Genomic DNA, 22,752 nt, shown 5'->3' on the forward strand with positions numbered 1-22,752 from the left:
TATCCTAGCTAATTTGAATCACTAAGAGCCTAAAAAGTTTTCAGTTATTCCTCCCTTCTAAAAGCAGGGGTGCAAAACATACATCCTGGTCAAATTCAGCCTGGGTAATTGCATCCTACTTACCTAAATTCCCCCTGCTGTTCCAATTGCGTACTCCATTCCTCGCTTCTCTCACAGTGCTGCTGTGAACTATTAAACAGCTGCTCCATTTCACTCTAGAGACTATTGCATTTCAATCGGTAGGTGAAGTGATCCCCAATATATCCTTTAATTAACAGACCTGATTGTTATGAGACTTCCCATTTCAAAGCGTTTTGAGAGTTTGAGAAGGACTTGGGGGTGCTGGTAGATGAGAAAATGAACACGAGTCGGCTTCAGTGTGCGCTCGCAGCCCAGAAAGCCAACCGTATCCTGGGCCGCATCAAAAGGAGCATGGCCAGCAGGCCGAAGGAGGTGATCCTGCCCCTCTACTCTGCTCTTGTGAGACCTCACCTGGAGTATTGTGTGCAGTTCTGGTGTCTTCAACATAAAAAGGACATGGAACTGTTGGAACAAGTCCAGAGGAGGGCCACGAGGATGATCAGGGGACTGGAGCACCTCCCGTATGAAGACAGGCTGAGGAAGTTGGGGCTGTTCAGCCTAGAGAAGGGAAGGCTGCTTGGAGACCTCATAGCAGCCTTCCAGTACCTGAAGGGGGCCTATAGGGATGCTGGGGAGGGACTCTTCATTAGGGACTGTAGTGACAGGACAAGGGGTAATGGGTTAAAACTTAAACAGGGGAAGTTTAGATTGGATATAAGGAGGAAATTCTTTCCTGTTAGGGTGGTGAGGCACTGGAATGGGTTGCCCAGGGAGGCTGTGAATGCTCCATCCCTGGCAGTGCTCAAGACCAGGTTGGATGAGGCCTTGGGTGATACGATTTACTGTAAGGTGTCCCTGCCCACGGCAGGGGGGTTGGAACTTGATGATCTTAAGGTCCTTTCCAACCCTAACTATTCTATGATTTTATGATTCTATGACTTGTTGATGGGCAGATGATATTCTTGCAGCACTTGATCAAATACTGCGAATCTGTCAATCCTTTGTAGGGCAAAGCAGTTCCAGTGCACTGGATAGCTTGGACACTTGGCAGTGTAATAGCTGCTGTGGCCAGAAGGCTGGCTTCCCTTCAACAACAGTCTCAGGCACTGTGGGGCAAATGTGTGCTAATGTTATCTCACAGGATGGAGGTGGTGGTGGTGGTGGTGTTTTATTTTGTGTGTGTGTGTGTGTGTGTGTGTGCGTGTGCGTGTGTTGGTATTTTTCCCAGAGCTTTTGGTTTTGCTTTTTAAATCATTGGGCTTTAAGAGTAATTTCCTAGTTTAAACCAAGCAAGGGTTACAAATTTAAGTTGTCAGAGGCCTGTAATGTCTAACATTCTAACACTGTGGAGGATAGCAATTATCATTGTTTTTATCTTATTTTCTAAAGACTACCTCAGTGCTAGGGAAACATTAAATGCTGATATTATTCTCAGGGATGCTCCTGCCACCTGAAGAAGATGACTATATAAAACTCCTATCAACAAGATAATATATTGTATAAACACAATTTTAAGTATCAGAGCTCAAATGCAGATGAAGAGTTCAATATGCCAAATCTAGCTCCTCTCACCAAGCATTTTGAAATGAGGTATCTCCTCCCTTCCCTCTGATTACAAGTGTGAACATTTCTGTCTTCAACTTGGATCATATGCTTTCAGGTCAAGTAAATTATTATGATAATTGAATTTGACCTTCTGCATAACAAAGGCAGTAAAATGCCAGGAAAGGTGAAACAACTATTTAAGTGTCTAGGCTGTCATTACCATCCATGGAGATCCACCGAATGGCTCCTGAACAGCAGTTTAGTTCAATCTGAAGTACAAACCTAGGGCTCATCCCAGCAGCCTGAGTACAGATGCCTAGTGATGCCAAAAATGCTGTAGTGCACTAGCCATCCGCATTGGGCTGTCTGATAAGGTGCAAGACCTATGGGAAAACCATGCTCTTCTCCAGCAGCAACTGGAGGCCACAGGCACCTTAAAGAGCTTGCTTGCCTTACATGCATAGCCTAGATACTCCATGACAAATCATGCCAGACACCTACGTATGGGCAAGTAAACAGAGGCCTGCATCCTTATCAGCTACAGCAGTAACCTACTACTTTAGGTACCTACCTTCAGTTTTCTGTATGCAAGTGCCAAAATCAGATTTAGTCCCATTCATCTGGATTCTTGAATCGTACTTCTAACTGCAGCTCTCAGCAAGATGCTTAATCATTATTGAAATGAGAGCTTTTCTTCCTAAGAAATTTTAATCATAATCCTTTAAAAAGATTGAAACCCCCAAAACAAAAAAACAAACCAAAAAGACAAACAAAACCCCCAAACAACGAAACCCAAGCAAAACAAAACCACCCCCACCCCCCCCCCAAGATGAAGCTGTATTTCTTCTCTAAAGGCTAATGCCATCTTCCAGTCATTGGACTTCTGTTGTGTCCCAGTGTGCTAGATTTAAAAAGCCTTATTCTACCAGCAATATTATTCCCATGTTTCTGCGTGGGAAGACTGTAAGCAGGCCACCTCTTAACCTTTTTTTTTTGTAAGCTAAACAGAGAAGGTCACAGTTTTCAGTTACACTTAGCCTGTAACTTAGAAACCAAATTACCTGCCTAGAAACCTGTCTCCGTTAAGTACTTGAGAGCTATCGGATGAAGAGGCATTATGAAAGTGCTAAGTATTTAAAAATAGGGGAAATTACCTTTTTAGTGACAGACCATGACCCACAGCTCTCACTAGTCTTAGAGTGTAAGAATGAAGCCAAGACACTGAAGTTATTTTCTGCTCTTAAATACAAATCTGAACATTTCTTGGGTTCTATGGGAACAATAGACACTCAACTTGCAGAATTAATTGCCTGCAGAGATCAGCTCATCAATTACTTTACCTGTGTCTCTTTAAGTGAACGTTGATTAGATTATTTTTGTAATACTAACTTTTTTTTTTCAAGCTCTGCAAGCTAAAACACTGGTAAGCACTCTGCGTGCTCCTCAGAACAAAATAAGCCTCAGGAATGTCAGTATGGATGTGGAAAGGTAAACTATGGAAAGAAGAGAAGGTTCAGACTCACAATCAAAAGTGTAGCTACATAATTTATGGATAGCAGGCATGAGCTAAGCTCTGCCTGTTCTCTGCAAAACAGGAGTGTTTATCTCTGGCTCCATGCCACAAGCTGAGGCATGATGCTCTGTGCAGGCATGTTCACATGACTCCCAATTAGAGCCCAAACAAGAATCTTGCATCTGCCTACAATATTCTGCAGGTTAGCTTGTCAGTTGAATTGTGTTACCCACCTGCATATGCTCTGTGTCAGTCAAAAACATGTAATAATTCTACTAGCTGGGTCCACAAATGGAAAGAGTTAGGTTAAATTGCTTCACCTTGCTTTGACTGTGGCTTAGGAAGTGTTCATAGACCATAACCACAGCTCAGTTCTCGTGTGTATTTGTTCTGCCTCCAAAAAAAAATCACCACAGAAGACTTTAGGTCAGAAGGGACCTCAGGAGCTCATCTGGTCCAGCCCCCACATGAAGCTGGTTCAGCTTCAAGACCTGTCATGCCTCTGAGCCCAGAGTCCCACCACTCCTATCATCCCCCTGCCAAACAGTAGATTATGCACCCCAGGGATCTGAGTGGGCTGTGTTACCTTCCAGTTAAGCTGGAACAATGGCACTGCTCACTCAAAATTACAGCAAGAAAAATTATGCCACTCTGAAGCAGGTAAAGCACAGATCTACTCATTAAGCCCATGGAAGAGAGCCAGGGATAAAATATCAGATGCCACTAATTATTTTTAGGAAGATGATATAATTCTCTTCAAATCAGAATATTCTTGCTTTAACCTATTAGATTTTACTTACAGGAGGGAGTTACCAAGGCTTCAGCAACTCCAAGGAGGATGTACTGAGGCGCCAAGTGGAAGCAAGGCATGGAGGAGACCAGAAGAACCTCCTCAGAAAGTGTTTGCTCCACCTGAGGGAAATGCTTTCGGTGTATTTCAGAGAAGCCAGCAACCATCACGGAAAGTACAGCAGAAAACTGACCTACAACTGGGTAAAGAGCACAGAAGCGTTCGCCAAGGCTGTAGGTACAGGATCATCATGTATTTAGAGTAAAGCAAAGCATGCAAAAGAACCCTCCCCTTGCTACGCCATCCCACACATCCTCTCTGGTCACATAAACATGGATAAAGTGTACTTGTTACACTGCAAGCCAAACTCTAAATACACAGCAAAGGAGCACAAGGTCAGCACAGAAAGCGTTTACGGATGCAGAATATATGAGAGGAAAAACTTCCCCCCCCTGTAGCCTCATAATGCAAGAGTAAAACTTCCAATAAACTCAGACGTATTTTAAATACACTCACTTCACCATGCATTGCATAGGGGATACTATTTAAATGTATTATTTTATATTCCTGATGTTGACAGTATGAAATGGCTGTAGTCTCTTAGAAAAACACCTATGAAGCAAAGTTTTCAAGTCTTCTGAACTTGAAGCATTTATACTTCTGACATTTTGAGCTCCCACTGGTTTTGACTAAGTTTGCAATTCCTCAGTATTTCTAAACTGCAATGTAAATCCAGGTCTGAGAATCTGGTTTCTTGTGACAGCTTTGGCTCAAATACGCGGGCTGTGTTTTTTCACTTGTCTTACAAAGCCTCTCACTTACAAAGCCTCTCACTTCATGACCAGAAGTTTCTATGCTTATTAGAATTGATTTACACAGTCAAAGGCTTTTGTTTCATATTATTTTTATAACACATATAATCTCTGTGGGTGTCAGGACAGAAAAGGCAGAAAACCCATATAGATAAGTGGCCTTAGCTTTCTTATGTTTTTGCATGTACCAGTGTTTATTCTCTCAGCAGCAAACTCTCATACCCTTCTATCAGCACAGTCTTCCTGCATTTTCACAACTTTAAATACGCTCCTCCCTGCCTAACCAGAGGCTTAGAAGCTAAGGGCCCTTTAGTGCTTAATAAGAACACCAGTGAATTATTGCTTGAAAATTGATGACAGGAGGGAATTCAACAGCACTTTCTAGCCAATGCACCTTATGAAGGCCAGGTATAAAGCCCTCAAGGAGCTTCTTGTAATATACCAAAGCAAGAGTTCTCCCTGTGAAAAATTATGTTAGTACTAAAGAAACCTCAAGCAGCTCAATATTACTACACAGTGCTATATTTTAAGCCATTTTCCTTACTGAAAACCAAAAGATTTCAGAAAAAGTAACCTCTGAATTCCCAACAATTGTAAGCTTTCTTTTAAGATGTTACATGGCAGAGGAAGAAACTGAGAGCCTTGGAGACCTGGTTTCCCTCCTACCTCTTCTCCCTTCAGTCCTCTTTAAAACAAGCAGTTTTGAATGACCATCTGAGGCTTTGCTTTTATAGGAGAACAAGGTTTCTTAGTAACACTTGGGGCTGTTTCTAGGAAAAGGTTGTTTATATTATCTAGAGACTAAGGTTGTTTTGGACCTTTATGACTCCTGATCTCATATCCTGATTAAAACAGGTCAAAAAGCTTCCTGAAATGAATACTATTCTAACTAGATCATCTTTAGGGAGAAATAATCATCATCAACTCCCAAATCACCTCAAACAAACACTGGGCTGGAGGCTTGCTTTTGTTTACTGTGTGGAGAGCTATTCTCCACATCACTCTTGGATGGAGTAAATACAAGACTAATAAGACATTTCAGTATCATCAAGCATTAAGAATATTAGAGCAAGAACTTCTATAGCCCAGGTACTTCAGCTAGAGCCTCTGGTCTTCAGCTGATGGACAACTATCCAGCAGACACACTCCTTCAGTTCTCTGCTGAATCTTTTATACCGTTGACTAAAGCATAAAATGCATATAAAAAATTACCCAAACAACCACCACCACAAAACCAAACCAAACAACCCACAACAAAAAACACAAACCAAAACACAAAACCTCCACAAACAGCTATGAAACTGGAAAACCTCTAAAACTCTATCAAATATTCAATGTTTTTCATAAAGAGGTCCAGATACTCAATATATTTGTGACACAACCTAAATTCACATTAAGATTTGCATGTTTTTTTAGATCATATCTATTTTACAAATAAACCAACTATAGAAATAGTAACAGATTACAGTTTTCATGTAGAACCTTATTATACAGCAATCAGATATTTCAGTTCAACATTGCCTGTATGGGTCACCTTTGGAAAACTGTTTTTCTTAACATGTTGAAGATTTAAAAAAAAATATTTAAATTTCTTTTACAAGACTTGTATTAAAAATATAGTTATAGGCTGGCTTAACACCAACAGCTTATTTATACTTCCAATTTTGTTCCTGAAAATAATTGTGAACCTAATTAACTGTTGGCAAAAATACTTGCACTTAGAGGTCTACCATATTTGCAGGTGCAGTCATATACTTGGCTATCTCAAGCCATCGCCTGTACTCACAGGTATTTTTATGCCTCAGGTAATTTATCACCCCTAACAGGAGGCTATTTTAATAAATGAAGCTATTAAGAATTAACCACTGCATATATTCTACTGCTGTTCAACATAACAGGACAGAACATTAATACTAACTTGAAACTTCCATGGTTTTAAGGAAAGTTATTATCTGAGTGTGGTTTTTTTCTGTGTTTTAATGCAGATGTTATTTTAAAAACTGGGGTAATTGCAACCTGCTGTGTTATAGGCATCTGGTTTGTATAAAACTTAATAACACTTTTAATTAGGCTAATTTAGTCAGATTAATACCTCTGTGTGTGTCAGTACTCACTGTGCTGCTTGCCATGGGGCTCTGAATTAATAGTAGCACACTGAGAAAATAGTCGTTTATAAATATTTTTGTCTGAGGTTTGTAATGCAGGCTGGAAGATTAAAAAAAATGTAGGAAGCTTAATGAGAGTATCTATGAAACAGAAATTTTTAAGCAAATACAGAATAGAAGCTGCTTTTCTGGTGGTATTAAATGTAGCTGATATTAAAAGAGGGTTTCAGAAGATCCCTCTAGATCCTAGAATGCAAGAGGTTTGGCGGATAACAAATAAATGAATAAGTAAAACACATCAGTGTCAATGGAAGGCAGCTGAACCCCTAATAAAGCCATCATCACCTTTAGGCTATGAATTTCTTGGAAATGGGTGCTAATCTGCAAGCCTGAGTATACAACATTTACTGTTGAAAACAGAACTCGGCAGAGAAGAATGTTGTACCTCTTTTGTGAGAAAGAGATAATACTACACATCTGGAGATCCATCTTTACTTGAAGCGAGTGTACAATAAGGTATGTTTCAGTTTATGATTTTAATAAATAAAATTACTAACCACCCAATTATTCCATCCTAGATATTCAAATGAAAATTCTAGTGCTGGAGAGGAAAGTTGTACCTCTCCAAGTAACCTTTCACCTGTGAAATGTTCAGCCTTCTCAATACGAACAACAGTCCAGTGATATATACCCATTTGTTTTACATAGTTTTCTTCATTTTTTCTTTTGCTCACTAGTTCTAAACACCTCTTGTAGACACAGAATTAGAGTAGATACTTTAATTTCATTTGTGATACAACCACAGAGTCTTGAATAAACTGTATTGGTGACAGTACTGTTTCTCTCTTATGAGTTGCAGTCCCAACATTGATACAGTTATAACATAAAAACACCAGAAAAACAAAGCCTTTGTTCACAATTTTGGTCAATGAACATTTCTCCAGTATCAGAAAGCAACTAACTGAAGGACTCTTTTATTCCTAAGACTTTAAAAGTAAATTCACTTTCCAAAAGTTAATGGCTAAACTTGGAAGATAACCAAGTAAGAGTAAGTCTCAGGCCTACATGGTTAGTACCATTTTTTTCACCAGCTCCTTAGGATGCGTCCTATTTATTTGGGAATGTCTCTCAAAATTTTTTATAGGTCAGAAGAGACTCAGTCTCTGTCCTGCACAAAACCTATGCATTTTTTATTGATATCTAGCAGATTTTTTTTCAGGACCATCTTTTCAGCAATTCCTTTGACACATATTCACCCTTAAGCATCATCCCAAAACAAGTTCATCTTAACATCTATAGTCAGAAATATTTGTATAGGACCATCATCAGTTACTAAAGTTTCTCTTTCAAAAACAGAATACCTATTAAAACTGTATAAACACATGTCTTTTTCACATACCAATGTAAATTGTTGGAGAATGTCCAGTGTCCTTGGAACTAAAGAGATTTGAATTAATGCATTCCAAAATAGGAACAAGAATCAGTAGTGGCACAATGCTTATCACATTCATTGCTGCAACTGGCAAGACAAATCCACTGAAGTGTAAGTTAGAATTCATGGTTTGGAGATAATATCCTGAGGGAATCTGTATTGAAGAATAAAACCCAGTTCCATTAGCATACCAGGTACGTTTCATGGGTAAGATTTTTACTATACTTGGAAACTTCTCCAACTTTTTTCCTTCTGAAGAAGTCACAGTAAATCAAATACCTTCTGGCTAAAAGGAAAGGCCATTCATGGTAAAAGACTTTTAGTGACATTCTTGTTCACTCCCAGAACATATGATTTTGTAGAATATTATTGCCTTATAGCTGTCTGAAAATTAATGTATAGTTAGTAATTGAGCTCATGTAGGGCTTCCTCAGAGATGGTTATAGTCAACCCTACTCACTGTAAGTCTGTTCAGTGCCAAAGAATTACTCAAATGTTAGCTCTTAATAAAAATACTTTTCACCTACATTCCACCTCTGAAAGAAGATACAAATTTTAAAAGGGTGAATAAATGGCAACAGAACATGAAAGATCAGAATTGAGCCAAATTTTGTTGGTTCCTTCTGCCTTTCCACTGCCTACTGCAAATCAGAACTGACTTATTAATAAGAATTAAAATATCATCAACATGAATCACAGGCACTGAAAGCTGTTAACTTAATAATATGGAGAAAATACTATTAATCTTTAAAAAGAAGATACTGATCTATCGCCTAGTCTAAGAGTGAGCCTTAAACTTACTGGAAATTCTGCCAAAGAAATAAAAGTAATCTCTTTCAGCAGTGCAAATACTTTTATCTTTTCTAGATATATAGCTGGTTATTACAACCCCGATTAATGGTATCTGGTTCATTTCCATCTAAGTGATTAATGCATATGCCTTGGCCATATATGTGTGCTTGTTGGTTTGGGTTTTGCATTTTTTTTTTTTTTGTTTACTTGGGATTTTTGTGCTTTTGGGGAGGATCAGGGAGGAAAGTGGAGAAAGAATGAAGTAGACGGATGGGAATGTAGGCTGATGGCAAGATGGACTGTCAACAAAACAGTATATGCTACATATTTTTAAGAATTTCCTTAAGCAGCATTTTAAAACAAATAAGTAAAAATAAATTTCTGAGCTAACTCAGAAATTTGTTATTCCAGTTGCCAAAAGGTAACCTCAAACTCCTGGTTAGCCAGCATCATCCAGACAAAAAAAAAAAAAAAGAATAATCTGAAGGATTCTTAAGTGTCATCTTAAGTAGCTTTCTGACACATTTATATTTCTATAACATGTATCCACTCAGAAGTGGCAAGAATCACATAGGTTGTTCCACTAGTAAAGCAACAGTTTAAAATACATTCCTAGATATATAGTAGTAAACATGTCACAGTACATTTCAAGGTTTTAGTTTAGAAGCTGCGTACCTACCTGCATTATACACATTCTGTATAGAATCTGGAAAGTAAACAATGGGAAGAGCCTGGTGAGTGACTTTGTGCTTTCCACCTGAGTCTCACTGTACTGACCACCATAGTTTTCCTTGGCATGATCTAGCCAGTTTGTCACGCCTCCACTAAAGTAGCGGTATCGCACGTAGGACATTTTCAGTGCACTAACAATTACCCCAAAAGTTGTCAGCAGGGAACTGTCTGCAAATAATCAAACACATTACATATCAGAATGTTTTTACTTGCAGATAAAATCAACCAGACAAAACACTGGGAGGGAAAATACAACCTGATATATTCACTTTTATGTCTTTTTGGGGAGGGGGAAAGCAATAAAAGACTGGATCTGTTCCAAAACATTCTTCTTTGGAAGACGGTTCACAACCCAACTGTACATAAGCAATCTAGCCCAGAATCCACAGAACAAAATGCCTTTTGTTACTAGTTATTTAACGCAGCACAACAGTCTGTTGCTGTGCTTGAGCAGGTAAGTATTGATTTGCTTAGTTTTGTGACTGAATGAGGTTAGTTTTCAATTCAAGACAGTACTGAAGTACTGCATATCTGCTAAAGTGCAACAGCAAGGGAAGGGGTAGTAGTCAAGTGAAAAGGAAAAGTTGCTCAAAAGAGGGCTGATGGGATAAGAGAACTTTCATGGATGCATTTCAAAGCCAGAAATACTATCTCAGGACTTCCGAGTATCATGCTGCAGCAGATACCAATCTAGCATTTGGCATATTAAAACCTGCTCACTGGTTACTGGGTTCAGGAATTGCTAACTTGGTTCTCTGACTCAGAGGAAATAGAAGTAAAATGAGGATAAAACCATTAGCTTCAGGCTTGGGAATGCAGATTCATTTACCTTTGGTAAGTTGCCATCCATGCAAATAAGGATTACAGCACTTCTCTGCTTTTCTGAGTGTTGAAGCACTACAACAACTTGCATATCTATAAATAAATGCTTTCCAAAAAACTAAGGTGAACTGAGACTGCAGAGTGAAAATGTCCCCCTGCTATCTCTATGGAAATGATTTTCTGGAAATATCCATTGACACCTATTGGAAAGACTTCATCTAAGGCATTTATTAGATAACCTAGCATTTAAAACTCTCTGGCTGTTTAGCATTAACCTGTAGACTATTTGCACTATTGAACAGAATCTGAAATAGTATATCAAAGCTTGCAAACACAGACAGTTGGTACAGTTTTTATTGTTCTGCATGACTGTACTGGACAGCTGTTATCACTTATTGTAAGTGATGTTTAAGTTTAGGATCTAGATTATTTCAAGGCCAAATCTGATGACCAAAAGAAAACTCTGCAGACTTCCAGAGTTACTTGGCTAAGAAGCAAATCAGAAAACAAGTGGGATTTGGGGTTCTCGTCAAAGCAGAGTTATTTTCAGAAGTAAAAAAAAAAAAAAGTAGCAGAAAAGCCAGCATTAGCTCAGCTCATTGGTAGAACTAGTAATTACATGGCTTGGGTCAGAGGAGTGATAATCTTTTGCTCTGCAGTACACTAGAGGCTGGACATTCACAAGGAAGAAATGAAAAGCAGTAATGGGACAATTCTCCTCTACGAGGGTTTGAACACAGCGTGGAAATCAGGAGATGCACAGAGCACCATATCACAGACAGCGCAGCAAAGCAGCAACATGGCTGTGCCCTGGTTTATCTGACCTAGACTCAATGATGGTCATGGCCATCTCTTTCCTTTGGAATGGAAGACGATGAGCAGACTCTTCTTTCTTACTCTCACTTAAAAAAAAATACTAAACTAGGCAAAAAAATCCTGACAGTTCCCTGCCTTTCCTAATGGATCAGCTGAGGCCCTCTTTAATGTAATTTCAGTCAACTACTAAGGAAACATTATTTTGTAGGTGGCAAAATAGACAAATAGATTATTTGTCTCATGTTTCCCAGCATGGAATTACAGCAGATTATAAAAAATCTAAGTTCTAGTTTCTAGAAGATAAAGCTGCTTGAAGTTTCAGGTCAAAAAGCAACTTGAAACTTGACTGATACATAGGCCTAACAGATATCAAAAGGATTTTGACAATGATGTAGTTAAAACAAGTATCCGATCCTTTCTTTAAAAGGGAATAAGTAAACCCCACATAGCTCCATATTGGTGAATTTTTCAGGATACAAAATGGATCAGCTAGTAAGAGACATGTTTACAAGTACATTTGTATCACTGCACTTTGTGTAGATCAACATCATAAACTTTATAGTTCCAATATTTTCTTAAAAAAAAAATTAAAAATCCATCTGTATAGATGTTAAATTGTAACTTTCAGAAAGTGATTTTCCTTTTTCTTTATACTTCAGCCCTTGGCTCTAATGTTCTGCTACTTTGACCTTGATCTAATCATGAATATCTATGCTCCTTAATTACAATAAAAAGCCTACATTGCACCCTAGATGGTAGATATGCATTTTTTTCCCTCATCTCTGGTCACCTGCCAGTCCTCAAAATTATAGCAGTGGAAAGAAATGCAAATGAAGTCCACGCTTGACAGCTAAACATAATTGAATGTATGATCTGAACTATTTGAAGAGTTACTTTAAAATAAAAAAAGGTAGCTTATATAAAAATAATTTAAGGTTACCTATAGATTTGAATTACAGTTTTGAAGAATTTCCAATTTCATAATCACACTGAAAGGTATAAAATATATTGTCTTTTATTTTGACTATGGAGATAAGCTTTTCAGATATTAGTACAGAGATTAGCATTCTGCAAAGACTTGCAAAATACATGATAAATCAACAGTCATTGGGAAAAGCACTTGATACAAAAAAAAAAATCTTCCAGCTTTGTTGATGGCTAAGGTAGACATGATCTACAAATTTATGTTATTTCACTTAGCAGAATTAAACTAGTTAGATGATAAACTTCAGATTTAGTCCATATGAAATAGTCCAGCTCAGGGACTGATATTAACAAGTCTTTTTACCTACTCATGTTGTAAAACTTGTAGTGAGTCCCAGCGAGCCAGCCAGCCACCATTCTCTCCATAAGAAGCTAGTTAATTTGAAGTTAAGTCTTTGCAGACCTCAGCTGCATATCATCAAGAGGTTTTGGGGACACTGTAGAGGAAATGCATTTCTTTGGCTCTATTTGTTTCGAATAAACCTCTCTAGTGATGTAATCACTATGATATTCCCAGGCACTTGATTTATGTGTTCATTCCCTCACTGCTAATTTTTTTTTTTTTTTTGCTAAGGATATATTTATAATAAAAATACTGAAATAACAAGTTGCATTAAGTTTCTGGCTTCTACTGTAAGAAGCATAGCAAGGTTTGGGTATTTACAGCCTTACTCAAGTCACCTAGGCTGCACTTACATTCCCATGCTTGGTCAATGGAGACAGGTAGCAGGCAGCAAAGAGTTTTGGAGAGCTCAGGCACTAACTGGTGAGTTCACAAGAATTTCCGTTTTAAAATACATACACTGCACAGGAGCTATTTAGAGCTATTCAGTGTTTCTAGTTATTTTCTAATGTATAAAAACTCAATGTATAAGCAAGCAGATCAAAATAATGGTATGCATCAGATGTTCTGCAAGATAAAGGCATTATAAAACTACATTGCTACTATTGCTTATTCCTGTTTAGCTGACTAACCACACTACTTGGGTGCCCAGATGCAAGTTCAGCTGAAGCAATGGAACACAGCTAAGGGAGAAAACACAGTATGCTTGGCACCTTAGCATAGGTGCAAACTCTGCTTTGGCATTGGGCATAGGTTGAACCACACATGACAAAATAAAGTCTACCAGCAGTTTGCATATTATTCCTCTTCCTGCATAGGCAAATGCTTTGACATGACAGAAAACATACAAAAGTTTACCAGACTGTTTTCCACTTTTGTGAGCCTATCCAGCTTATCCAAGTCTATCTTCACAGAGCATGGATGTTCTCTTACACACAGACTCTGTAGAGCTTAAACCCAAGTATCTCCAACCAACAGAGCAGTGTTGTGCTAAAACTTGTTTAGATATGCAAGTTGATCTCTAAAGGTATTTCCTAAGATATATTTGCCTCTTACCTGTTTTGGGTTTGTAAATCATTTCACCCCGCACCATGTGAATTGTGATTATAGCCATAAGCATGGACACAAATGGGATAAGAAAACCAAGGTTTCTGGCCACAGACTGCTGGATATAAGAAATGCTGACAAAGACAACTGCTGAATTTAAATTAACCAGCCAATAAAACCTAGTACACACAGACGAGAGAGAAGAGTAGAGAGGATGAGTAATACAAGGCCTTTACAGAAGATTAAAACATTACATTAAAGGCATGGTAAGTATAGCAAGCACAGACACTGTGAGTACCATGAACACATTGACACAACAATTAACATCAAATTTTACTTGCATGTCTCAGCTCCAAGAGGCATATTATTAAGTAACTGTATTCAGGCAGTAAAGCTGAACAAATTATCAGTCTAGTACTGCAAATATTCTTGTAGCTCAGACTAATGAAATACATCAACATTTACCATTTACACATTTAACACCTGCATTTTTTTGCTTCAGATTCAACTGGCTTGCAGACTTAACTTTTGAAACTTTAAGTTAAGAATTTTAACTTTGAATAAACTTTCACCTTCCAAGTTGGCTTCAAAGATGTCTATTGGGTTTGCATGGTGCAGTTTATGGTAGTGGGGGGGCTACGGATTAGCAAAAATGGTTTCATTTAAAAGTGAAATACACACTGATACATATACAGCTTAAAATGTACTGCTGAAGTACTGCTGAATGTACACTGAGAAGCAAAGCTTGTTTTCTTGTCTGATGTAACTTCTGCCTCACATATGCTATTTGGACTCAAGTATTTATGTCTCCTAATTCATCTAGAATTTCCTTCTCAACAATAAAAGAAAAAACTTTAACACGTTGTAACAGACCAGCTAACCCTCAACAACCCAAGCCCCAAGCTCTCCAGATTGATCCCTCCTTAACTCCAAACGAGTGGGTAGGGCAGGAGCTAAGTATCAGCTACAATTGCCAGCTCCCTGGATCAGCAATCCCAGCAAAGTGTTTTGAGATGAAAATCCTGAGAGGGGGATTGCAAGTCTCTCTTGACACTCAAGAGACTTCCTCAACCACATTTTATTAAATTAAAAGTATTTCTAGGTGGTCTGCCATAATTGCCAAGACAAACTATAGTCATATCATAAGCTACAGTATTGAACTACTGCTATACTCCTTCCACATGTTCTGACATTGCCTATTACAACACATCTAGCTAGTGCCAAGAGAGAAAAACTTTTATGATGACAGAAGTACAGACCTTGGTAATGCTTCTCAGGTCTGTTCAGTTACAAAGATAACACTCTTTCACCCTGCTAAGGGATGGGAGATGACAGGGCTGTGCAGAAGTAGGCATGGGAACGTGCTTATGCTGCTTGCTTCACAGGACCCAGGGCAAGCGACAGAAGAAAAAGGATTACTCCATCAGGGCAAAGTCAGTGGTGCCAAGAGCCATGCAGCAGTAGCAATCTTGGAAACAGCAAGGACATGCACAGCAGTGAGCTCTCCTGCTTCACACATTTCTCTGAAGTCACACCAAGACATGTCTGAATTTCCAGACCAATTACTGTTTCCTTTAAGTAACTTACATTTTCAGGAGATAATACTCATCAGAATCATGGACTTTTCCTCTCCACTGAAAGCAGCCTCCAGGCACTTTGGAATTACGCTACTAAGTGACGATGTTATGGTTGAAAGGGTTTTGTACATAGGTGTGTTGACCTCCGTTCAGCTAAAGTTTTGAAACAATTCCTAACAGACAATTTTAAAGGTAGAAGTTAAAGTGTCTGTTTTCCAAATTTCTAAAGAAGTGTGGCTGAGCTACCTGAAGCCCTGATGCTCTTCATGACTCTATGATTGTTTCAGTGGAAGAAGGAACTTCCAAAGAAAACCCTTAAGTACAGGAGAGAACTTTTGCTTTTCACTGCCATAAAACAAAGTACTGAAATGTATGGCTCCTGTCTTCTTACAGAAATGGGGATAGAAACCACCACCATGTTTGAGCAATCCCTATGGACCAAAGAAGAAAGATAAACTAACTGCAATACACCCATAAGAATTTGGGGATTTGGTCATATTGTACTGATGGCAGCAGATCAGAACCTACAAAACAGATCAGAAACACATGTTGCTAGCTCTCATACACCACTGCTATTTAATATTGCAGTATTTGGATGTGCTTTATGTAAAGTGCCTCAGAGATCCTAGTAGGGCACAGGTGAATTAAATAATCAAACTGACTATCATGTCCAACTTTGCAGGGAAAAGCTCCTTCCTGGAAGATCAGCATCCTGAGGCCTCTGCATCATAGAAACAGCTAGGTTGGAAAAGTCCTACAAATGCCAATGTGAGAGGTTCATTTCAAGAATGAAGTCCAGATACAAACCTAAATACTATCGTGACATGCCCATAAATCCCTATTAATTTTATTATAACATTTTATAGAAATGTATTCATTATGATATCTCAAGAAGTAACATCGAGGTGATGACATAAAGCATTGTTTAGGTTTGAGTAAAAAATTTTGAATACTGTATAACGCAACACTTGAAATGGACCTGTTGAATGAAACAACCTGAGATCAAGTAAAATATATTAAAAATATTTTAAAACTGATCTTTTGTCACTTTTAGGATTATTTTTGAGACTCAGTAGATTTCCTGTCACTTGAAATATTTGCTTTTATTTTTTAAGCACGCCTAGCTCTCACAATTTAAATTTTGATTTATACAAACTCAGGCCAGGATATTCCATGTATGGACCAGTATTCAAGCTAAATCACAGCTTTGTAGAAGAGGATAAATTGTTTCAGAATCACTAAAACACAGAGTACACTGCAAAGACAAAGTGGGAATAAAAAGCCCCAAAGGGATAAAAACACATTTTTAAAAGTCCAGGTAAAGTGTGTCCAGGATAACAGTGGAAACTGGAGTATGTGGAAAGACAGATTATTTAGAAGGGAAGGGAGAAGAAAGATATTACTGGTCCTTATGTTCTCTGCATTTTGTTGGTTTTCTTTTTATACATCAGATCAATAAGCCAACACTGAAAACTCTCTTTCCTCATCTGGGTTGTACTGTTTGCTCCCATTCTCTGCTTTCATAGACAGAATTTACTTTTCCTACTGCAAAAATAGTACCTGTTCATAACCTTAACATTAGAAAAACAATAATCCTTAAGGAAACAATCCAGCAGAATCCAAGTCCCTTCTTCACTTAGCATTGGTATATTCTGTCTATTTAAAAGGTCAGAGACATAGTTCATTCAAGGGGTTAGAAACAGGCCTTAGGTGTGCAAAGCAACCTTCTTCAAGGACTCAATTAGACAACAGGTAATTACAGGGCCTTTTAACCCAATCTTTACTCTTATAATTCTGATGTAAACAGAACTTGTCTAAAAACATAGACTCAAACTCACCAAGAACATTCAACCACCCCATTTTATATTATTTTAAAATTCAATCCTGTGATAAGCAGCCTACCAAAAAGAAAAGTTATTATATTCTGAGATGCTTTAACAAGATTAAGAATGTTAAGAATGAAACCCCCAACAGCCCCTCGTTGGATGCCACTACAAAAATTATTAAAAATTTTTTTTTTTAATTGCACATGTGCCTTTCTTGATACTTCCAAAGTTCCAAGAACTGACCCATTGGATTCCCCCAAGGAATATTTTATTCGCATTGTATCTCCTTTGTAATCAACACTGAGAAATGTCAGTTTGATTAAACACAATTCTGAATGGCTAAGACCACAGTACAATAAATTCTCCAGAGCTGTCTTACAGAACAACTGATTGCTCTCCAGTCTTAATCTCCCAGACTCTTACTTAATGAAAATGATGTTGCTAATTAAGGATTAAAACTCAGAATAGAGTAAAAATGAAGGACTTTTTTTTCCTTCCTCTCTTCTCTTGTGGGCAGGTCAAGGAAGCAGAATCTGCTCTAAGGAGCTAAAGAATCTCATCCACCTTTGGTAAAGCTGCTTTATTCACCGAAGTTTGGACTTAATTCAAAACTCTTTGATATTAACTTAATTGGAGGAAAAAGAATAGCCAGGAATGCCATCCCCAAAGGAGGAAAGAACTGATTTACCAAGATCTTCACTGATTCTTCTGCACTGCATTGTTAATATGCAAATGAGCTCAGTTATTATTTTAATAACCATGCATGTGCAGGGAAAGGAGAGAAAGGGGGTTAATTTAGGGCTTATTTCACCCTGCCTTCTTTGATACTCACTCCACAGTCCGACCAGAAAGTACAAGTGAATGTATACAACACTGTATAGCGCTACAGAAGTGGTAAATATAGGCAAACATATAATAAAAAATTACCTCTCTGAAGCAGAGAAATATTTCATATGAAAAAATGTTAAATTTTAAGAACCATTTGAGAACCAAATTTTCCTCAAAGATTTCTTAAGAAAATTTAAATATTCAAACCAGAACACAAATGTGAAGTGATTTATCTGGTGGCAAAACTTCACAGCAACAGAATTGAAACAATACAGCAGATCCCTACCACTGAGATTAGCAGTTCCAGACTACTAGCAATCCCTAGTTCCAACAAACCAGCAGACAACTACCATTGCCTGTCATTGCTAAAAATTTACTCTGATGTAAATTCTAATATCTCATTGAATTTTGACACAGTTAGGGAGTAACAGCAAAATATCCTAAAGGGATAGCCAGGTTAAAGGTAGAAAATCAAATGTTGTTTTAACAGCAATTAGGCTGTCAAGTCTTTGAGCATTTGGGAAAATCGGTTCATCCTTATTCTGTCTGAAGATTTCTGTAGGAGGCTAAGCTACACAATGATTTATTGGCCCTAGGAAAACTAAAAAAAATAGGAAAAGTTTTACAGAAGTTCTTGGAAATTCTTCCAAATCTAAATGTTTTGCAGTTCAAACATGAAACACACCATCTATAAAATCTGCCTTGTAAGTCAGAAGTGAATTTCAAGGCATTGCTCTATGATCCCCCAAAGATATGTAGCCAACAATTTACCAACCAGTTGAAAAAAGAAAGAAGTTCCTTTGGTCCACAGTCCTCAAGGCTGTATGCACTTAATGGACAAACTATAGCCCTTATGCCTCCTATTCCCAGACTAGCGATGAGTAGTGCAAAGTAGAATACTATTTTTTGCTCCCTTTTGGTCAGTGTATGAAGAATATGTCTTCTGTCAATATAAACATCTTCAAAGGGGAATGCCACAACAGGTAATAGTGCTGTGCCTGGAATTGGAAAGAAAATTGTCATTTGAAACGGATTGCAATTTTAAAGCAGTTATTTTGAAAAGACAGATGATAAATAAAAAACACATAATAAAGAAATGCAAAGAGGAAGAGACTTCATTCTGACAATATTCTGGATGTCAATATACACAGTCAGGCAAGACCACTAAGGGCCTCCAAGAAAGCAATCTTCCTCTGAAATGTCTGTATTCAGGTATTCAGTATTCAGGTTCTTTGATCAACTGAAGATCTCACCCTGGAAACTTAGCTCCCTTCATTGGCCTTCTCCATTGCCTGCATATTGAGGGCAGTAGTTCTCCACATGCCAGGGGGCACAAGTTAAAACATGTAACTTCACCTGACAGAACACTGATCAAATAAAAAAAACAAACAACCCACCAAACAACCCACCCCATGGTGATGTGTAGCCTTTTTTGCATCTTCTTTAAAACCCAGAATTGAAATGGGAATCATAATTTAACAAATAAATTCTCTAAACTTTTGAGGAAAGTTTTCTCTTTTTTTTTGCTGCAGCTTCATGGGAAATAGATGATTTTCAGAAACTTTATCTATAGAAGCAGTGCCATGAACTGCATTTACCACCTCTAGTCTGCAAAGCAACTCTTTCACACTTAATCAGCTAGAAATTCTCCAAGTTGTAATTGGAGACTAATCTCAAAATATATTGATGTGTCAACACCACCAACACTAGGAATGACCAAGACTATGACTGTGCAACTCCCTCCCCAAAAAAATTCTGGTTAAAGCAATACCCAGAGAAATAAAATTCTGTTTGTGTCACCAAACTTCTTCTTTAAGATATGCATTGGAGGGACAAGCGGCAAAAGGAGGTTATGAACCAGAAGCCCATGGGAGAAACAGTGGAACATGATAGCAATCATTTTTCCAGGTTGCTTGCACAATGGTTTGGCAATCAGCTCAAGAACATTACAGGAATTGCTCTGATTCTTTCCTTCCTTTGTTGCATGTCTAAACAACAACATGGCTGGCTATTGCAGAAATCAGACTTGCTTATGCTCAACTAGTCTGAGTAAAAAGTATTTCTGTTAGCTTGGTTGAAGTTGACAGAATAACCACCAGTTGTGAGATGCACCAATTGCTACAGAGCAGACTTACTAAAGAACAGAGCTTTTACGTAAAAGATCTCCAAAATAACACGTAGGAAAGATTCAGACTGTGCTAACAGAAAGCAGACTCTCAATACAGACATAGGGATACACCCTCTGTCCTTCAGACTGTTTGTACTGGTATGTGCTTAAATACATCTTCCCAAGTTGTCCAAACACAACTTCATGTACCTTAACATACAATAAAATCTTACTCCTAACAGCTAGGAAGGACTTTCCAAACTCTCAAGACTATCTCTCTGACTCAAGCCTTGCATTTGCACCAACCACTAATAACCTTAGATACTTGGTAAAGGGGACAAATGTTAAGAGTTAAGTGCTTGTGCTCTGAATAGCTAAGCCTCTTTAAAGGAGTCAGGTTTGTGCACTAACTATCCGCAAGATACACATGCAAATGTACCTCAGTCTTATTCAAAGCACTGCCTCACAAAAGTACATAGGCGAAAATACTGCACTGCAGTTCATAGAGGAGAAAACAAGTAACTAGTTGTGAGAGCAAATGGCCACAAGGTTGGAGAAAGCTATCAGATTTCAAACACAATGCTCAATAAAGCATTTCTGCAACAGAATTGCTAAAAGATGAAATAGTCCCCAGGGTGTCACCTACCTAAGAAGTGTAGAAACATGCAGATGCACACAAGTTTGATCCTCCCGACAAGGCACTCGGCAAGCCACCCAACCAGGACTGGCGTCAACATGGAGGTGCCTACAAAGCACATATTGACAATAGCTGCCTGGTAGTTGCGATAGCCAAGTTTAACAGTGCAGAAGAGGATCATGTTGCAGACAATGCCAAAGAATGTGAATCTTTCACACAGTTCCACCAGCAGCACACAAATAGCCTCTTGGAGTTTCTTCTGAGGTTGAGACAGGTTTCCAGCACGGTTGCTTCCTCCAGGTAATGGTTGCTGTTCCTTGTCAGCCGTGTGGTTCAAAAGTTGCTTCTCTTGCATATCCCTTCTGTCTGCATCAAGCATTCTTGTCTTTTTTGAGTAAAACTGTGTAGAGCAGCCTAAGTTACAGGTATACTGTTCTCCTCTGCTGTAATTAGCAAACGGGTAAGACTCTCCCTTTGAATTCCACACTTCACTACTACAATTTCTTAAGACCTCTGTCACTTTTGTGACATTACTTGTAGGATCAAAGAGTATTAAAAAAAGTAAAATATAAGAACTCTGTCAGCATTTCACTGAGTTTAATGACACTCAAAAATTCAATCAGTTTATTTAATTAGTCCATTTGGGGGTAAACAAGATTTTTCCCCAGAGTTACATTACCTATTAAATTATGTGAAACCAATACTGTATGTGCAACTCTTATCTGTATGTTAAAGATAAAGGTTTAAATACCCATGAAAGCTAACATTTTCAGCAAAATTCAAATAACAGATCAAGGGAATAATTTGCTTATAATAGTCTGATACTTTAATTAGGCAACAAGTGAAAAACTACAAGCAAGATAGGGAAGGATTTATTTATTATTATTTTTTTAAGGTTAGCATCTAATCACTATTATATTTCTTATTTTTGTTGAATTTCAGATAAAGTCAATTATAAAAATAAGTAATGTTACTACATTTAAGTTGGAAAAACAAATTTTAAAAGAAAATTAACAAGAAAAAAAAAAAAAAGCAATCTAAACCAGAACCATTCCTTTAGCCAGATATTGCACCATAGCTACAACGCATCATAAGGGTCAAGAGCACAGATGATGTGTTCTCTCATATCAACCAGAAGTAATTACAAGCTTGAAACAAAATTAGGAAGAACCCAACTTACAGTGCTTTATAATGCTCCTGCCACCTTATCCACAGAGAAGTTTGCTGATTTCCCTGATCAGGTCCTCCATTTTGTGGAGCTCATTAAGATCACTAACACCTGTTCAAAATACTTCCAACTAAGAATGAGAAGCATTCTGCATTTATTTTTCACAAGTGTAAATGCATACACATGTTACAAGGCAGTGGTAAATCAGATCTGCTTCTTTAAATAGACCTCTCAGTGCTTATGAGAGCATTTTTTGAGGCATAGGCTCTGTTGTTTATTTCCATATAATTACTCAAATTCTACCTCTTTGGATCTATTTAGTAGTGAGAACTCCTACGTCGCAAAACAGATGCACAATGGTGTATAACCAGTATGGATAAAGATAGATTCCAAGATTACATCCCTTCCTCACCCACCCCTGCTGAAGAAAAAAAAAGCAACTGTGATTCAAACACAAAGCCTATAGTCTCTGAAATTAAATCTAAGTAGCAACAGATTACTTCCCAAAATAATTCTAAAATAGATATTTTTTATTTTATTCTGCTTTAGACTAGCACAGCAAAAAACTAATAGTTTTCAGAGAAGGCCAGTTGGGTATGCAAATGGCTGTGACTTGTAGCATGCCAAGAACTACTCCTGTCTTCTGATCTGCAGCAGCTAAGAAGATTTTCATCTGGATGAACCAACCAGAGAAATCCAAACTACAAATCACTTTTAACTCAATTTAGCTTCTCCATCAAAGCCTAATGAAGCCAATCCCAAATCATAACAGGACAGACAATAGTATTTCAACTA

At 37.9% G+C, this 22,752-nt stretch overlaps 1 protein-coding gene across 1 annotated transcript in view; it reads right to left on the minus strand.

Moving 5' to 3' along the window:
* The window catches only part of SLC15A5 (solute carrier family 15 member 5), a 34,434-nt gene extending 13,055 nt beyond the window's left edge, over positions 1-21,379 (minus strand). Inside the window, exons 1-6 of the mRNA XM_062616725.1 lie at positions 20,799-21,379; positions 18,821-19,043; positions 13,824-13,993; positions 9,750-9,970; positions 8,246-8,432; positions 3,940-4,128 (exon numbers count right to left, since the gene is read on the minus strand). Coding sequence (XP_062472709.1) covers positions 3,940-4,128; positions 8,246-8,432; positions 9,750-9,970; positions 13,824-13,993; positions 18,821-19,043; positions 20,799-21,168 — 1,360 coding nt within the window. The 5' untranslated portion in view covers positions 21,169-21,379. The remainder of the gene's footprint in view (positions 1-3,939; positions 4,129-8,245; positions 8,433-9,749; positions 9,971-13,823; positions 13,994-18,820; positions 19,044-20,798) is intronic.
* Between the last annotated feature and the right edge of the window lie 1,373 nt (positions 21,380-22,752).

Source organism: Pezoporus occidentalis, unplaced genomic scaffold, assembly GCF_034315485.1.
Source record: "Pezoporus occidentalis ecotype Australia unplaced genomic scaffold, CSIRO_AGI_Poc_V1 ctg19, whole genome shotgun sequence".
Lineage (NCBI taxonomy): Eukaryota > Metazoa > Chordata > Aves > Psittaciformes > Psittacidae > Pezoporus > Pezoporus occidentalis.